This window comes from Mycetomoellerius zeteki, unplaced genomic scaffold (genome assembly GCF_001594055.1).
Source record: "Mycetomoellerius zeteki isolate Tzet28-1 unplaced genomic scaffold, Tzet1.0 scaffold191, whole genome shotgun sequence".
Classification (NCBI taxonomy): domain Eukaryota; kingdom Metazoa; phylum Arthropoda; class Insecta; order Hymenoptera; family Formicidae; genus Mycetomoellerius; species Mycetomoellerius zeteki.
The window spans coordinates 202,087-219,569 of record NW_017256866.1 but is presented as its reverse complement, the minus strand read 5'-3'; the positions used below and the strand labels follow the sequence as shown (position 1 = coordinate 219,569).

At 36.7% G+C, this 17,483-nt stretch overlaps 1 protein-coding gene across 1 annotated transcript; it reads left to right on the top strand.

Annotated features, from left to right (window-relative positions):
• The first annotated feature begins 740 nt into the window (after nucleotides 1-740).
• Notum (palmitoleoyl-protein carboxylesterase notum) lies at nucleotides 741-16,239 on the top strand. Its single transcript, XM_018446948.1, has 8 exons — nucleotides 741-1,019; nucleotides 12,520-12,898; nucleotides 13,585-13,645; nucleotides 13,738-13,967; nucleotides 14,548-14,757; nucleotides 14,849-15,137; nucleotides 15,334-15,656; nucleotides 15,902-16,239. The coding sequence occupies exons 1-8, from the start codon at nucleotides 909-911 to the stop codon at nucleotides 16,237-16,239; spliced, it is 1,941 nt and encodes a 646-aa protein (XP_018302450.1). The 5' UTR covers nucleotides 741-908.
• Nucleotides 16,240-17,483: the final 1,244 nt, after the last annotated feature.

Below are 17,483 nucleotides of genomic sequence, written 5' to 3'. Positions count from 1 at the left end.
AGAATGTAAGCGAACCTCCGTCTTACGACGATTAACAGAGAAAAATTCAAAATCTTTTTACTTACAATTTAAAATAGTACCAATCATATAGTACAATTATCCAAAAATTTTCGCTTTGGATCCAAATAACCCAGTAGTTGGGGGTCAAGTATACCTTAGATAATACATAATAATGATTAGCTTACATCCATTTCTATCAATATAGATTAGCTTTAATTTCTGTTTAATTTACTTTTAATTCTCAGAAAAAGAAAAGATAAGAAGAATAAGTTTAATCAAGATGAAAGTTAATCTACATCGATAGAAACGGGCATTAGCTGTCGAAAAGCCCATTCGTAATAATCTTATTAGTAAAATAAATGAACGTATAAGCACGAAAGGAGTTGGAAGAAATAAAAATCGAAAAGATAAAATTCATAAAAATACAGCATGTAAACGAGATGTACACAAATCGAATAACGATATAACATGGATGATGAGTTTCACGCTATAAGCTTATGAGCAAAATTCATATCTTGGTGGATCTAATTAGCAATCAAAATGAGCGGTCGCGAATACGCAAAGGCAATTTCCCATTTACGGCCCGAGAAAAACGGCAGTGGATCGCAGCGTCGCGTCGCCACCATAAAGCCCGCTCCTCGATCGTTACGAATCCTCTCGATATCTCGACTGTGTCTCGATAGCCTCGGGTGGGAAGAGGATCAGCCGAGAGACGAATCTCGTTACGGGGCAGCTACGAATCGTATTATCGATTTGTACGGCGTTGCGGATTGGCGGCGGTCGGATGGAACCTTTGATGTGCGCCGAAGTTCGCGGAGAAGGCTTCCGGAAAGAGCGTATACCTGTAATACGCACAAGTCCGGATCGAGCACACGTGAAGAATCTCCCGCCGAGGAAGCAGTCGCGAGATGAATACGAAGAAGAGAAGAAGAAGGAAAAGAAGAAGAAGTAGATCCTCCGAAGCGCACGGCGGCACGGAGTGTGCCCTGCGAGAAGGAAAGGAAGAGAGAAAGAGAGAGGTAAGGATCTTCTCGAAATAAGCTCCCGTAAAATCATTGCCTACCTACGCGCCCGCTACCGCGCCGTTATGTCCGATCTCGCCTAACTCGTTTGATATCGAACCGAGTCCGATTTTTTGGAGCGAGCCGACTGTTTTGGATCGTAGTTTTGGATCATAGTCGTATCTCATCTTTTTTAAGAGACAAATTTTTAACAATAACCATATCAAGACATGCGTATAACGATCAAAATAATCAAATTCGATTATATTTACTGCTTCTTCTAAATTATTATTTTTTTAATATGCACTATTTTCAGAAAAATACAGTCCTTGACTAATTAACGTATTTATAAATGAAGAAAGATGATTTAATTTATAGACAAGAATAACATATAATGTACATATACAAACTTTTGTTGTATGGCCTATGCCGGTTTTCACCAATTTAGATTAGTTTTAATCTCGGTTCAACTTACTCTTCATTTTTTTCTAGTTCTAAGAAAAAGATGAAGAGTAAGTTAAACCGAAATTATAAAGTTAATCTATATTGATGGACATTAATCTGCTGAATACTGCGAATCTCTTCAATTCTCTAGAACTTGTTTTAAAGAGAGAATATAATTTATTCGAACGCGACATCAATATGACGACAGGTAACACTTAGAACCGCTGCGCGCGGTCTCTTTCCTCGTTGGCAAAGAAGCCGCCCTAATATCAGGGGGAGGGGTAGGGCAGATGGTCTCTCTCGCGCGTACAAAAACACCATTTTCAGCGCGCGCGGCCGAGCCCTCGAAACGAGCGGCCATAATCGATGTTCCGTCTCTCGCGCCTTCGCGTTTCTCGCTTCCTCCCTGATCCTTCAGGCGAATCAAGGTCAAAGTTCGTCGCTGCGGCGCGGCGCGGTGTGATGCGGCTGTATGGACGGCTCTGAAGAACGGCCAAGATTGGAAGAGCGACTTTTTGCAGCATGCCGTCGAGTGTCGGTGGGAGGAAAAACGCAATCTCCCGGTTCCACCGCGGCGCGCGAGTTACGATGGAAGCCCGCGCAAGAGAGAGTTAGCAAGAACGCGGTGTAGGCGGCACATCAAAGGCGCACCTCGGGCGTGAACGAGCGAGCGGGCACGCGGCTCAAGTAGAGAGCGGAAGACACCGCCACCAATCCTACCGCCATCCAATATATTTACTCCGATGGACCACCGCTACCATCACCATCGCGCCGCCGCTGCGCCACCGCCGCCACCACCACCACCTCTAGCACCACCACCACCACCACCACCACCATCACCACCACCATCACCACCACCACCTCCAGCACCACCACCACCACTACCATTGCTACCATCATCGCCACACTACCACTATCATCATTACCACCGACGTCACCATCACTGCTATCGCCGTCGCCGCCGTCGCTGCGGCCGCAACCGCTGCACCGAGCCGCGCTGCGACCACCGTGCAACCGCTGCGCCGTAGTCATGGTTGGCGCGCGGATACTTTGTTCGCGGCGCGCCACGTCGATCTCTAACCGAGTCTCTCTTCTTTCTCTCCCCTTTTCTTATCAATCTCCGCCAGAAAACACCCACCTTAGATTGTAAATTGTGGTTCCGCAACTGACAATTCTGTCATGGTATTGTTCGGAAGACGCACACTTAAGACATATACGGAATATGTGCGAGACCTCAACATAAAACAAACCTTTTCCTTTTCACTACCTATAGAACTGGTTATAAATACATATATACAAATTATTAATCCTGCAAAAGTTACATCATTACATTATGTAGTCCATTTAAATGTTAAAATAATATAAAGTATAATTCATATAAATGTAAGGAGAGAACGTGCACTGGAAAGCGAGGCCAGGCTACTATGACTTAAAACTGAAATATTTTGCTAGAGAAGTCATTAACACAGCAGTGTTATTTCATACAAAGGCATATACAATTCATTATACTTTGCAGGCTAAAAAACGTGTGACATAAAAGAAAATTACAGGATTTTCCGCGGCTCTGTTCGTTATTTTCCTTAAGTAATCCGAACCTAAAAGTTTTCTTTGCGGCGCCGGATGTCTGTGGTCGTTGTGATTCAACCGTGTTATTCAACGGTTATGTAGTTCCGCTTCGAATACATTTGCAGAAACGTAGTTTTGAATACATGGACCGCGTGAATAATATGGCAGCTAGTTTGCTGAACTTTCTACATCGTACGTTTCGAGAAAATACAACCTCTGATTGTAATTTCCAGTCGCGTATAACATATCTTTTGAGCGGCGTTTTACATTTCAAAATGTATTAATGTTACGTATTATATTATATCATAATCTCGGACAGAGAGTATCTTTGCTTCTTAATTTTTACCAGTATATCCTGATACAAATAGTCTTTGATGGAATCAAGCCTAAAATATATCAGTCATAGTATGCATGTGCGATGTTGATCGGGCAATATTGATTTATCCTTTTTAATTTTTTACCTCAATAATTTGATACTGATTTGAGATATAATTTGAATTCAGATATAAAATAAAGTTTTATTAACTGCTTGCCCATACAAAATTGAAGATTTCGCCAGAAGCTCATTTTCGCTCTTGTAATTTAAAACGTAGCTTTTTATTAAAGCAAACTTGGCTATTTGCATTGTTCAAAGAAATATCATAAAAATTTCTTTGTCCGAAGTTTAGACTCTAAACATTGAAATAGTATAATACTAATTAGTATCGAATCGATAATCCTTTTCGGGCTAATTTAGTTCAAGTACATTATATTTCTTCGGATTTCCTCGTCATGCGAACGATAATTAGCGTCGATCGGGAATCGCGACCTATGTTAGAACTAGTTTATGAACCCGACGCCGGAGAAGTGCATTGATCCCGCGGGTCGCCAGCAAGCAGGCCAACCGATAAATTAGTTGCCAGCAGATATCTCCTTCACTTTTCCTTCGTATAGCGTTCAGAAGGCGCGCACGATGCCGCATGGCGCGGCGCGACGTGGCGCGGTGCAGCGAAGTCGAGCCAAGCGAGCGAGCGAGCGAGCGAGCGAGCAAGCGAAGGCGAGGCAGGGCAAGGCAGTCATATTTCAGCCCTTGTTAGGACGAGGGCCCCTGCCGAGACGAGCCAGGGAGAAAATCTCTTTGACTCGCCGCTCCGTGCCTTAATCCACTGGCGTATACCCTATCTTGCCACCTGCTCTCTCTTCCTTCCTCGTCTCTTCCTTCCCTTCACCCTTTTATGTACACCTATCTCCCACTTTCTCTCTGTCTTCCTCTCTTTCTTTCTCGACTCTGTTGCCTCCTTTTTCTTCCTTTTTTTCTTTTAGGCCTACCAACGTAAATTACGGCAGATATTTACGCCAATTTTTTCAGGTCTTTTCCTCTATCCCCCTTTTACGGGTGTTCTGATCTAAATAGAAGTGATATATGTCTACCATCGTTGATTATTGAGGAATGTTATATTAATTACTGGATTTAGTCTCAGTAGATATATGCAAACATTTGTTCGCTTGTAAACATTGATACCAAACATTGACACCATGTATATCCAAACGTTTAGGATATAGATGAAGTATACGTATTACCTTGGGATATTTTGATACCAAGCCACAGAATATGCTAGTTTCAAAATCAATCTATGATTAGCATATATGGATAAGATAATGTTGCCCCGTAGATTAAAGTGTATAGAATATTAGACCTCGACTATTATTGGTATAAACCTGTTCTGAAGATGTTTTTATAAAATATCAAAAGAAAATAGATTCGTTTTTCTTTCATATATTTCCTATGCATTTTTTGGAAAATTGTATAACACTAATGAAAATAAATTCCAAATAGTAAATACCGTCACATTGAAATAATCGTAAGGTTATGGGAAACATCACGCACCTTGGCTTTTATCTGAAAATTATCCAATCGACGTGGAAACGCATAGCTAACAATAAGTTCGAACTTAGATCAAAGAATAGCAAACGTGGAAACGCATAGCTAACAATAAGTCGAACTTACAATTAGATCAAAGAATAGCAAAATCTATCCGACATCTATCCCCATGGACAACTTAGTTGTTAGAATTCAAACGTATATCTTATCTCGCCTTTCTCGCACCGTTAAGGAAACGAAACGACACAAGAAAAAGAAAAAGACCGTAGAAGATTTTAAATACACCGTCATCCATGCAAAAGGTACCTAACCAATATAGCGATAGCTTTCTATATAGTCTGGATCAGGCCTGTCCAATTTGAGCTCCGGAGCCAAAACGCAAAGCCATCGATGCAAAAAAATTCATTGTGGGTAAGATTTTAGGAACTATAAACTGTTGATAAGCGTCATTTAGATGCGTATCAACACTTTACAGTCCCCGAAATTTTACCCACATTGAATTTTTTTGCATCGATAGCTTTTTGACTCCGGAGCTCAAATTGGACAGGCTTGGCTTAGATCATTCTAGCGTCATTACAGTAACATTGCAATGTTCCTGCCAGCAATATTACAATAGTTGCAACATGTTGCTGTAAGCTGTTCTGTGCTGTATGGATTACGAACGATAACATAGAAGTGGCTGGAAAAAAAATAGAAAATTAGAAGATAATTTCCTTATCCATTTCTTGCTAAAAGATTCGCTTGTATATATTATAATATTTATCTAAATGCAAAGAAATAAAGGATGATTTCCTTTGAGAATTTAGTATCATGTATCGAGGTATTCGAAGTGTAATTTATCTGTGATCCGTAGAAGAGAAGGAAGAGGAAATGTAATATGTATAAGCATAACACACTATTCTTTTATCTTCACAGAATGATAATCATGTTTTATTGTATTGGTATATGATAAGCTACTTGAACAATAACGGAAATAGATCACACGACTTTTTGTTCTCTAGAGAGACATACATTCATGCAGAGTGTGGAGATATCGCACAAACGTTTTTAATTTAATGTTGAATTTGCATGCTACATTATCCTCTATTACAGGCGACCAGTTGATGAAATCGATGGTAATGAAAAATAATGAATATTCATTCTGTAACTGCGGCCTTTCATTATACACAACGTATCATTAAATCAAATTTAGAATTGTCCCCTTTGATGAATTCGCTACAATATAATTCGTACCGAACGCATATAAAATAAACAAATGGCATTTCATACACGAGTGTGAATGATAATAAGTCTATTTTGTTCGATATTTTAATAAGAATTTAGCATGTCCAAAGTATTTCAAAATGTCATGGAAATTGTACGAAATGCTGTTGAAAGTAATTTCGTGCAAGAGACGGGGGTGAAAACCGCTGCGCCGTTTCGGACAGTATTCGAGAGAATGTAATCTAGCACTTCCTCGTAGAAGTTCTCCCTCCGCGGAACCGCGCTCGTTAAGTCGCGAGAGCGCGTCGAAAGCTGACGCTTACTTTCGCCAACTCCTCCCGAGGAAGGAGCTGCCACAACAACCCCGCTGCGCCGCGCTGCGCGGTTATGGTAATGCGTGGTTTGCGGTGCGTGTTAGCCGGCCGGACGGTCCTCGTAATGGTAACGAGACGGTCTCTCACCATCATCATCAACATCCAGACGACGACGAAACGCGATGCGAACGCGATCAACGACTCTCGAGCCGGCCAGCAAGACGCGCGGCCCTCTTTCAAAGATGCCGACCGCGATCAGCTCTCTGGCTATTTTTAACCTGTTTTCGTCTCCCTTATACATCCCTCTCTGTTTCTCTCTACTTCTTTCTCTCTACGTCATATTTTCTTCCAGCTTATATTACGTGTTACTACTAATCAGAAGAAAGGCATTTAATATTGTGCAAATTTGCAGGGATCTCAATTAGGGTTTTACGGTTGATAAAATGAAATTGATATTCATTATGTTTCATGAGTTGTAAAAAAAATGCATCTATATAGAGAATGGTATCTATATGCATATAAATTATGCATACAAATTGTATATAGATATATACATTACAATATATCTACATACAATATGTATATATAATTTTAAAGATTTAGGATAGAATTAGTATATAATAAACATAATTTTGTGTATTAACTAGTTGATATTTATAAAGAAATTTAACGTAATTACAGTCATATATAGGTATACACATGCGCGCGCATGGAATTATAAACTTCTCTAACATTATAATCTTATATTCGTCTTCGTTGTTATTTCACTACATATTTAAAAAATATTCATTCATTATTACATTTAAATACATCAGTGTAGTGTTCCAAAAGTTACACTCCTTCCTGTATGTCTCAGGGAATCCATGTCCCAAAGTATGAATAAATTGTGTACCCCTCTCCTCCTATCTCTCTCTTTCTTTCTCCATCATTCCATGCGTGTGCATTCGCGCACGCCGCATCGGCGGAATGCCACGCATCACCAACCACGAGTCAGTCAACCTCGAGAGAGAATCAGGTGTGGAACAAATGAATTCGCGACGGGGGAGGCGGATCAGTCAGCTCCTTAATCTCGCGGAAGCGAATGCTTCTTTTGTGGATGACGGACTCGTAAAGCAGGGCATTACCGTTCAACGTCATTTCTGCTTCGATGCTAAAGTTTGAGATCATTTACTTACGCAAAAGGATAAAAGAGATCGATGGCCTCTATATATCTTAAACCGATGGAAAGGGATTCATATTTCAGTTACTTACATTAAACACTATTGAATATCATGAATAACATTTGTAGAAAATATTGTAAGTTAATTTTTAAAGAAGTTAAATTTTAAATTTGAAACGGAATAATAATCTACAATTGTGTATATAACAAATGTATTAATAATATAAAAAATTCATTAATATTGTTTATACATAAATAAAATAATAAATTTTTTATAACGATCCTCATATTATAGAAATATATTAAAATTAAGTATAATACAATTAGTATAATTCGTATCATTTATGGTGAAAATTTAATGGAAAAACATATACATATTAAATTGTAGAAAAATTCGAAAAATATATTTGCACATACAAATGCATTCACACATTATATACATACATATATAAATTTTGAAGAAAATTTTTGTTCATTTGGAATGGAACGAAAACATAAAATGAATAAAATTGCGTCGACATCGAGCTGCGAAATCGAGTATTATTAGTACTGAAAGAACAGAGATCGAATATAATTCCAATGGGAAATGTTTTCAATTATCCGCTGATAATTAAACCTGTTTTTATTTACGACTTTCATTTTATGAAATTGTAATATATATACAATAACAGAGGAAGATTTAAACAAAAATGCAAAAATAAAATTTTTTCATCAATTTTTCCAATTCAGTGACTTAGAAGATTATTAAAGTAAGAGGACTGACACCGTTTAAAAAGATAAAAGCGATGATTATTTTTCAGTGAGTTATATTTACAAAATTCAATGCTTAATATAATATACATTTCTATTGATAAAGATCGCGTAATTATTTCTTTGAAAATCTACACTGAAAAAAAATTTGCAGATTTTAAATACTTCAATAGTACTAACGAAATATTTATTTATAGTAAATAAATATTTATTCAAAATAAAACAGTTATGTTTAAATCGAATAAATATATGTTTATATTTAGTAAATATTTCGTTAGTACTATTGGAGCAAATATTTATTTAAAATCTGCGAATTTTTTATGTGTCATCAATTCGAAATCAAGCATTAAACTAATATGAGTCTACCAGTTACCACAAATTCTTTATTCTAGAATTCCATAACTTTTCTTTGATTTTTAAATACAATTTCATGATTTTCCCTGACTTTCAATAGTATTTTAGAATTTTTTGTATATTTTCATTCTGATTAGGAAACCATTAAATATTGTTGAGGTCAATTTAACAAAGCAATATATAAATTATTATTAATGTTACTGACACGACACTACTTGCTAATTTCTAATTGTTAAGTTGGTAGTATTCTAAACTGTGTAGGTGTGATATACGTATAACTTCTTTAAAGAATTTTAATTTTCCAGAAAGTTTTGCAAAATTTTCTGACTTTTTCCTAACTTCCCTGGCCATCTTCAATTACCTTTCCTGATTTCCCTGATTTATAGTTTTGTGGCAATTCTATATACTTATATTCATATGAAATAGCATATGAAGTATTGGAAAAACAAGAAAATTCTAAATATCAAGTAATCTTGAATAAAAATCTTCGATAAAATCGCGAATAAGAAAATATCTTCGTCGAAGAGACGAAGTCTCTGTCTTTATCACGTGCACTAACGATAATAAAATATCGATGGATGCGCGAATACCCGGAGCTCGCATGAGTGCGCCGCGCCGCGCCTGGCCGTAAAAAGCCGTTCAGATCGCAGCCATTTATCTACGGCGTGATTCATCTCTTTGACTGCGGCGCACGGTATCTTTAAACGTTTTACCTGCTACCGGATTCCCTGCAGCTAGTATACGGTGCGCCGCCAGTCCAAGTAACAGCCGTCACTTTGTCGGCCTTTGTCACGGGGATTATGCGCCGGGTGGCAAATTATGACGGACACCTTCACGCCCAGGACACCCTCTAATGCGCTGGCCACAGAGTCGGCAAAAAGAAAGAGCGAGAAAGAGTAACTGCAGAGGGAGAGGGAGGATTGAGAGCCTTCTTAATATACCTCCCGTATACATATTTCTCGAGAGAAAATTTAAAATTATGCAAAAATATTTCTGCAAAGATTGAAATTCTAACAGGTGCTATCGTATTTAACTATAGCATCATTGTATTGTATTAAAAGAGAACTATAATTATAAATAATAATTAAACGAGCGACAAAGTCAATAAACATTTTTTATCGTCCAAAAATCAATCTATCACAATTCGCATGATTGGAACATGATAGAAATTGAGCGTGTGCAAATATTTTGAAGAAATATTAACTTGTATTGTAAAATTAGATTTGTAATCTACTAAAAGAAAAGAACTCTACTAAAACTGTACTTAAAAACGATAATTTATTAATGAGTTTGTCATTTAGTCTTATTTACAAATGAAAAATGTGAATTATAAAAAAGACATATAAATTTAAGAATATCGATAAATAATAGATGTCATATTATTAAAAAGTAAAAACATTTGCATTGATGTCGTTACCAAATTATAGCTTTGAGTTCAAGGCGGATTTTCAGATCTCTTTCTTTCCATAGCTCTTAAATACCGAGAAATACCTTCGCTCAGAGCACAACATAAAACTACCCCACCATATCCAGGCCGACACCCCAACGAATTGATTTACGGCATAATAAAGCGGTTAAGTGCAGAGTGGAAGCACCCCCGTTCGAGTCGTCTACTTTATTTATGACCTTCCCGAAAGTTTCGATTCGATGCGGATTCTCGAAATCGCTGCAAGTCCGTCGCTACGCTTTTCCGATAATTTGTGGTTACGCGAAAGGTACTCGACGGAAAGAGGACATGCCACTTTCGGTCAGCTTTAAGTTTTACAGTAATAGAGGGGTTGTTATCTACCCCAGATATTTAACGTCGGCGAACCATGAAACGTTTTCCACTCGTCCTTAATTTAAAAAAAAATCCATAGTCATATCACGTCATGCTGATATTTGGAAGTTGAAGTTTTTTTTTATGGATTGATCAAAAACCTATATTCGTCATTTTTATTCATATATTTGTAGAGTTATGTATCTTTAAAATTTAATCTCCTCAAGAAAGAGAGAGAGAGAGAGAGAGCTGTTTGTCGCTCATAATCCAAAAATTATCAATTAAAAATTTATATATCAAATTGATTAAAGCTTTTATAAATAAAAAGAATTTCAGTCAGTTGTTTCAAGACTACGAAAATATGTAAGAAGTTCTTTAATTTTTTGAAAAATATGATATATGAAACGATTGATAATGGTCGTATTTCGATACACATTGCCAGTACTGAAAATCTATGTAGTTCACGTTATGTATACCTACTACAGATTTTTACAGTATTGACAGTATATATACACTGAAAAAAATAATTGGCTGCTGCAGCAAATTAGATGGCAAAATATGGCATAGCATTTTTAATTGGCTGCAACAGCCAATTTTTGGTTGCTGCAGCCAATTTTTGGTTGTTAGCTTATCCGCAATGTCAGTATAGGATTTCGATTGGCTAACGCAACCAAAAATTGGCTGTTGCAGCTAATTAAAAATGCTATGCCATATTTTACTATTTAATTTGCTGCACCAGCCAATCTTTTTTTTCAGTATAGTATGTAGAAATTAGGGCTCGCTATTATACGTTTAAACGAAAATACGTTTACACGTATAATTAGTATATCCGTTTATTACGGAAACGTTTTTCCGAATATTTTCACTTTTTTTATATAAACGTTTATCCCTTTATTAAGGAGTGTGACGAATTGAGAAAATGCAAAAAATTCGATTTTTAATTTTATTAAAAAACGTTAAAATATTCGAAAAGATGTTTTTCATAGATGGATATGTTAAATATACATGTAAATGTATTTTCGTTTAAATGTATAATAAAACACGTATATTTGGAAAAATGTTTCTTTTATAAACTGATATGCTAATTAAACGTATAAACGTTTACCTTCAAGTAAACGTTTTTTTGAAAGCGAATATAAACGGATAAACGTTTTACGTTTACACGTATCTTCGAAAAACGGAATAAAATTAAAGCCCTAGTAGAAACACGTATCATATATCATATCAAGGGCTACGGTGCACGATCAGTAAGATTATCCGCGTTTCGCATATAAATCGTGTTTCTTGTAGAAAACTTCCTGCCAACAATCAATGGCTACGTTTATACCGTGCGCTTAATTCGCGACCTATACGATAGGTGTTTTTGTTTAACCTACAGGATAAACAAGGACATCTATTGTATAGGCCGCGGCTTAAATGCACGGTGTAAACGTAGCCAATGATCATGGCTGAATCATGACATTGCGCAGTGCGTTCCTTTGGCGACCACGACGTAATGTGGAGGGAAAGGCAAGAAAAATAAAGTTCCTCTTTTTTTATTCTCATTGCTCTGTACGGAGCGGAACCCAATCCGTCGTTTGCGACCCATTATGCTCGATTATAATTGCGTCGCAACAACGTTTCTCCTTCCTGCCACAATGTTGGCGGCAGACTTTCATCTCAGACCGAGATCGAAACCGAGCTTCTGTTTCCGAGGTGTTTCCGCCGCCGGCTACCGTCCTGGATGCTGGAACTTGATCCTAAGTAGTCGTTTTCGTGAAAGAGGGGCAAGAGGCCGAGGGACGTTGTTGTGGTAAAACGCGCCACCGATGGATATAGTAGCCGGACGCGGGATAGAGAGGGAGAGTGGCGCCGTGTAGCTCGACGTCCTTCGTTGTAGTCGTTTTTTAAATTATTCCCGTGGTTACTCATTTGTTACGTGTTAGTCCGGTCGCGAATATATTCGTATAAAAACCACCAAAAAAAGCGAGGAAGAGTCCACGCACGAAAACCAAGTTTGCGAATATTAATTATTGGAATAACGTTTCATAATATTGAAATAAATATATTGTATTTATAAAATATTTGTAAAATATAATCGAGTTATCGAGATTTCACACGTATTCCAGATTATGCTGTATTTAGCGGCATCAATTCTGACAATAATTGCCGAGGATAAACCGACAAATACAGTCTCAGTTTCCTCGATTTCCTTGGATTCCCCGGTGGAATATCAAAGCAACACAATCAGGAAGGTAATGAGCTACTTGGGAAAATATGGGCTAGATGATCAAAGAGCCCTGAAGAGAGTATATCTCAGCAACAGGTCGATCACTTGCAACGATGGATCGCAAGCAGGTTTCTACCTACGAAAGTCTCACGGCTCCAGGCGATGGATCATGTACCTGGAGGGCGGCTGGTATTGCTACGACCACAAGAGCTGTAGAACCAGGTGGATGCGGATGCGGCATCTGATGACGTCAACCCAGTGGCCCGAGACACGCGACGGTGGGTCCTCGATCGCTTATAATTATACGTCGCGCGGAACGAAAACGATTTTCCGCTCGTGCATCCAAGCACCGAAACTCGCGCTGCTTCATAAATTAATTTCGTGGTGATCCTCCACGCTGAACGCACATTTTTGAATGTTCATATTACTCCTCGCATTTTAATAATACATATTATGTGCGATGTGGATCAACACATAAGAGTATGCTTTATTATGCACGAATATTTATTGCAATGACGACATAAATCATATTTTTTTATCCAACTTATACATGCATATCGGAGATATTCTGTACCTTTATCGCGATATTAATGTACAAATTTATGTACATATACTTCCATTATTGGATGTTCTTTCAATTGCATAATTTAGTTCATTAATTAATAATCTGTTTTTAATTTTTTAAATATTTCTTAATAATATATTCAACCCTAAAATAAATATTTGTGAAAAAATATTTAATTAAAATTAATCAAAAAATTTTGACTATTTATTCATATTATTGTAGAGATTTAATTCGCAAAAATTTTGGAAATTTTAACAGGCACACAGCTACCGATTCCTTTTTTAATTTGTTCTCCAATATCTGTAACTAAGGCAACAGGTGATCCTGTACTGTTGTACTGCTTGATATTGCTTGATATTGTCATTGATTGCGAAATAAAAATATTCACAATTTTTTCAGTGGGCGGGATGCTTTCGCCAAATCCTGATGAGAATCCATTCTTTTGGGGCACGAATCACGTGTAGGTATTGTCCATCATGTAGTCGACCTTGTGTCGCCATATCACTAATTATTATATCTTTACATAACGATGTTGTTGTTCTTATTCCATAGTTTCGTTCCTTATTGCACGAGCGACAGCTGGAGCGGCACTAGAGCCTTCAGGTCGCCGAATGACATGTTTTCCTTCATGGGGGCAGAGATCGTAGTCCAGGTTATCCGGGACTTGGTTCCCCTTGGCCTCGAAAACGCGAGCGCCTTTCTTTTGGCTGGTAGCAGCGCGGGCGGCACCGGCGTTATGCTGAATTTGAATCGCGTTCACAATCTGATACATCATGAATTGGGTATGTCGCAACCGATCAATTATTGCTCCAATTAAAACGATTCCCGACTCATTACTAATAATTATTGTCATTTTCATAATAATATATATTTCTCATTTGACAATCAAATTATGTTAGGCAAATTGATATATAATAATTGTTATTATATGAATCATTTACATTTGTTGTCAATATTATAAACGTATAGAATTATATTTTAATTTATCTCCTCAATAATTTCTCTTATTAATACTGACATTAAGACATTACATGATTATAAAAATTATTTCTTTATATTATATGTCATTCTGCATTTCAATGTCTATAGGATTTTAAATATAGATTTTTCGAACTGGTATACCTATATATAAATACATACACACAACATAAGAATTTTTATGTTAACATTGAATGAAATGAGTCATTTATATAATATTGTAAAATATTTAACTCAAATTAATATTGAATACCCTCTTCTATATTTGATCAATTTATCTTATTGTTAAGCTGCTTAACTTAAGCATTTCAGTTTCCTTCGATCACTGATTATATTATATGTATAGTTCAGTTATTAAGTAATAAGACTTAACTATTCGCGCAGGCTTGAGACACGTTGCTATACGTGGTGTGTCGGATTCCGGATGGTTCCTCGATAGAGCGCCTTACTCTCCAAACGGTTTGTCGCCGATCGATGCGATACAAAAAGGGATGGAATTATGGAACTCTCGGATGCCTCGTAATTGCGTAATTAGATATCCTAACGAGCCATGGAAATGCTTTTTTGGATATCGACTTTATCCAACTTTGTCCGGTGAGTTTACCTCACATCATGAAAATTTCAATAGTATCTAAATGGTAATGTTTCGAAAAAAGAGTTTAAACTCCATTATTTAACATCCTAGCACCGTTGTTTGTCTTCCAATGGATATTTGATGAAGCCCAAATGAAAGCTTACAACGTCGCTGCACCAGTTACAAGACAGCAATGGGACTACATACATAAAATGGGCGACAGTCTGCGGCAGACATTTGAAAATGTTACTGCGGTCTTTGCTCCGAGTTGCATTAGTCACAGCGTCTTGACGAAAAGAGATTGGAAGATGATCAAAATAGATGAGGTTTCCTTTGCACAGGCGCTGTTTTGTTGGGATCAAATGCCGATCGGAAATTATCGTAACAACCAACACAACAAGTAAGTATGAATAGAATTCGTTGTGGCACGATCGCCGGCTGAAAGTATATTCAACGATACCGCGTTGTTTGTTTGCGAAAATCTTTAAGTATCGAAGCGCAGTTTCTTCGGAATCATCTTGGTAAATAAATCAATGAAGATCGAGATCAATGACGATCGAGACCTCAAAGAAATAATGTTTTTCGTTCTGCTACAGCACTCACTCGCAAATCGAGACCAATCAACCGTGCGGGAAGTCACTGAAAAAGCTATTGCGTTCTGGTATCAGAAAGGGAAATGGTACCTCGATCGAAGGTGGAAAAAGCAGAGTTGGATCCTCTACGGAAACGCAAAAAGTTCGATTGTCTGCCATTGGCAAAATGCAGGAAAGAAAGCCAGTCTCCGACTCGGTTCAAGAGCGGGAAAATAAGAAGAGACGAAAGAGGAAACATAAAAGCAGAAGGAGAGAGAGGAAGGAAAGAGAAAGAAGTAAAGAAGAGAGACTGAAGAAAGAGAAACACCAGCGAAGAAAGAACACTGGTACGGTTTAGCAATGCACAAACATGTTTTGAACCTTGCTCAATAACAATCGACATTCTTTGAATAGTTCCGAGTTATTTCATACAATTTTATAGATTGGTCGAAAACTTACTTGGTTATACTGCGTATAATTTCACGATGATATTAAATTTAATATTTATTATTAATTTTTAAAAATAATTTTTTTATGCGGTTTGCACAATGATTTTTCGAAATTCACTATATATATAAATATCTTTTCGCAGGTCGTCGCAAAGGCGGTAAACAAGTAAACGGCAATAATCATACGGCTATATTCAACGGCATCAGGCCGCAACGATCGGTAATACCGTCATTTAAACGGAAGTGCGTTAAGAACTGTCATTTCCGTATGATCGAACGCTGCACTTGGCCGCAATGTAACCATAGCTGTCCCAAGCTGCATAATCCCTTTACGGGCGAGGAAATGGACTTTATCGAACTGCTCAAGAGCTTTGGTCTAGACATGAAAAGTGTCGCGAATGCCCTCGGCATCGATATACATACACTGAATAGTATGGATCACAATGAATTGCTGAATCTTCTGACACAACGCGCGAACTAGCAAGACAATCTGTCGTAACGATAATGCAGACTTTTTCTGCTTGCTTTACCAATCTTTCTATTGGCACGTCTAGAGTCAGAGCTCAATATTTACGTACAATTTTAAATATGTTTCAAGTAATATGGAACGGTTCGTATCAGCTGTCACTGATACCAATGTTACAGTACTTAAATTAGAGAAGATATATTGCTGGTAGAAATTAAAGTATAATGAAAAAATCTATTAAAATATTAAAAGTATAGATATCTATACTTCTTTAATAAAATAAATTTTAAATGTTCCCGTAGTACAAATAATTATACTAATAATGTAAATTTGAATAATTATATATATACATATAAAATGCATAATTATATAATTATATAATTATATAATGTTATATACAATATGATGCATATATGTATAATAATATTAATATAATAAAAGCATAATAATATGCATTATTATATTACTATATATTAATATTAAATAATATATAATTATAATTATGTGTAAAGATATGTATATACAAGATAACATACCAAATCAAGCTTAAAAGAAATATATTTTTTTTAATTTGATAAAAACTTTGCATATACCTTTGAGTTGTATATGTATCTCTGTATATCATTGACTGCCAATCGATTAAGTCGATAAATTATTAGCTTCGCTCACATAACACAAAATGTATAATTTTCTTTTCGTTCGACAGCAGTAATTTAACGTACGAAATGCTTAAATAGAGACGCGTTACGCGTTATTAATCAAATATAACGCGTTTAACCAAAATGGATGTACATAATTTCATAGAGATGCCTCTTGTGGTGCGTTTGCAGGACTCGCTTCGCTGAAAAGACGAGAAAGCCGAGAGAATGGAAATTTCGATTGGCATTTTCGCCGATGGACAGGGGAAAACAAGAGTTCTGGCGTGTAGAAAGTGTATATTTCATTGTAATTGTACGAATTATCTTAATTTATTATAATTTATAGGTAAAATAATTGATCATGTAAGTATGTTTTACGAATTAATTCGTATGTTCATGGCACAGAGTTTGTTGTTAAAATCAGAAACCGGACGAAAGGCAGAATCTCCCTAACTTTATATCTGTTCAAATACAATTCTTTTCATTTCGGTCGTCTCTTGATTGTCTTTTGTTAAAAGATCCTTTTTTTAGACATATATTTCGTGTTCATATCATAGATCAATCACAAATTCAGATTGTCATATCATTTAGATCGAAATCAGTGCAACTCAGTTATACACA

Coding starts and splice junctions, on each gene's coding strand:
- Notum (XM_018446948.1), top strand. CDS start 909: ATGAATACGAAGAAGAGAAGAAGAAGGAAAAGAAGAAGAAGTAGATCC. Junction 1,020..12,519: donor AGGAAGAGAGAAAGAGAGAG/GTAAGGATCTTC, acceptor CACGTATTCCAG/ATTATGCTGTATTTAGCGGC. Junction 13,646..13,737: donor TTTTGGGGCACGAATCACGT/GTAGGTATTGTC, acceptor CTTATTCCATAG/TTTCGTTCCTTATTGCACGA.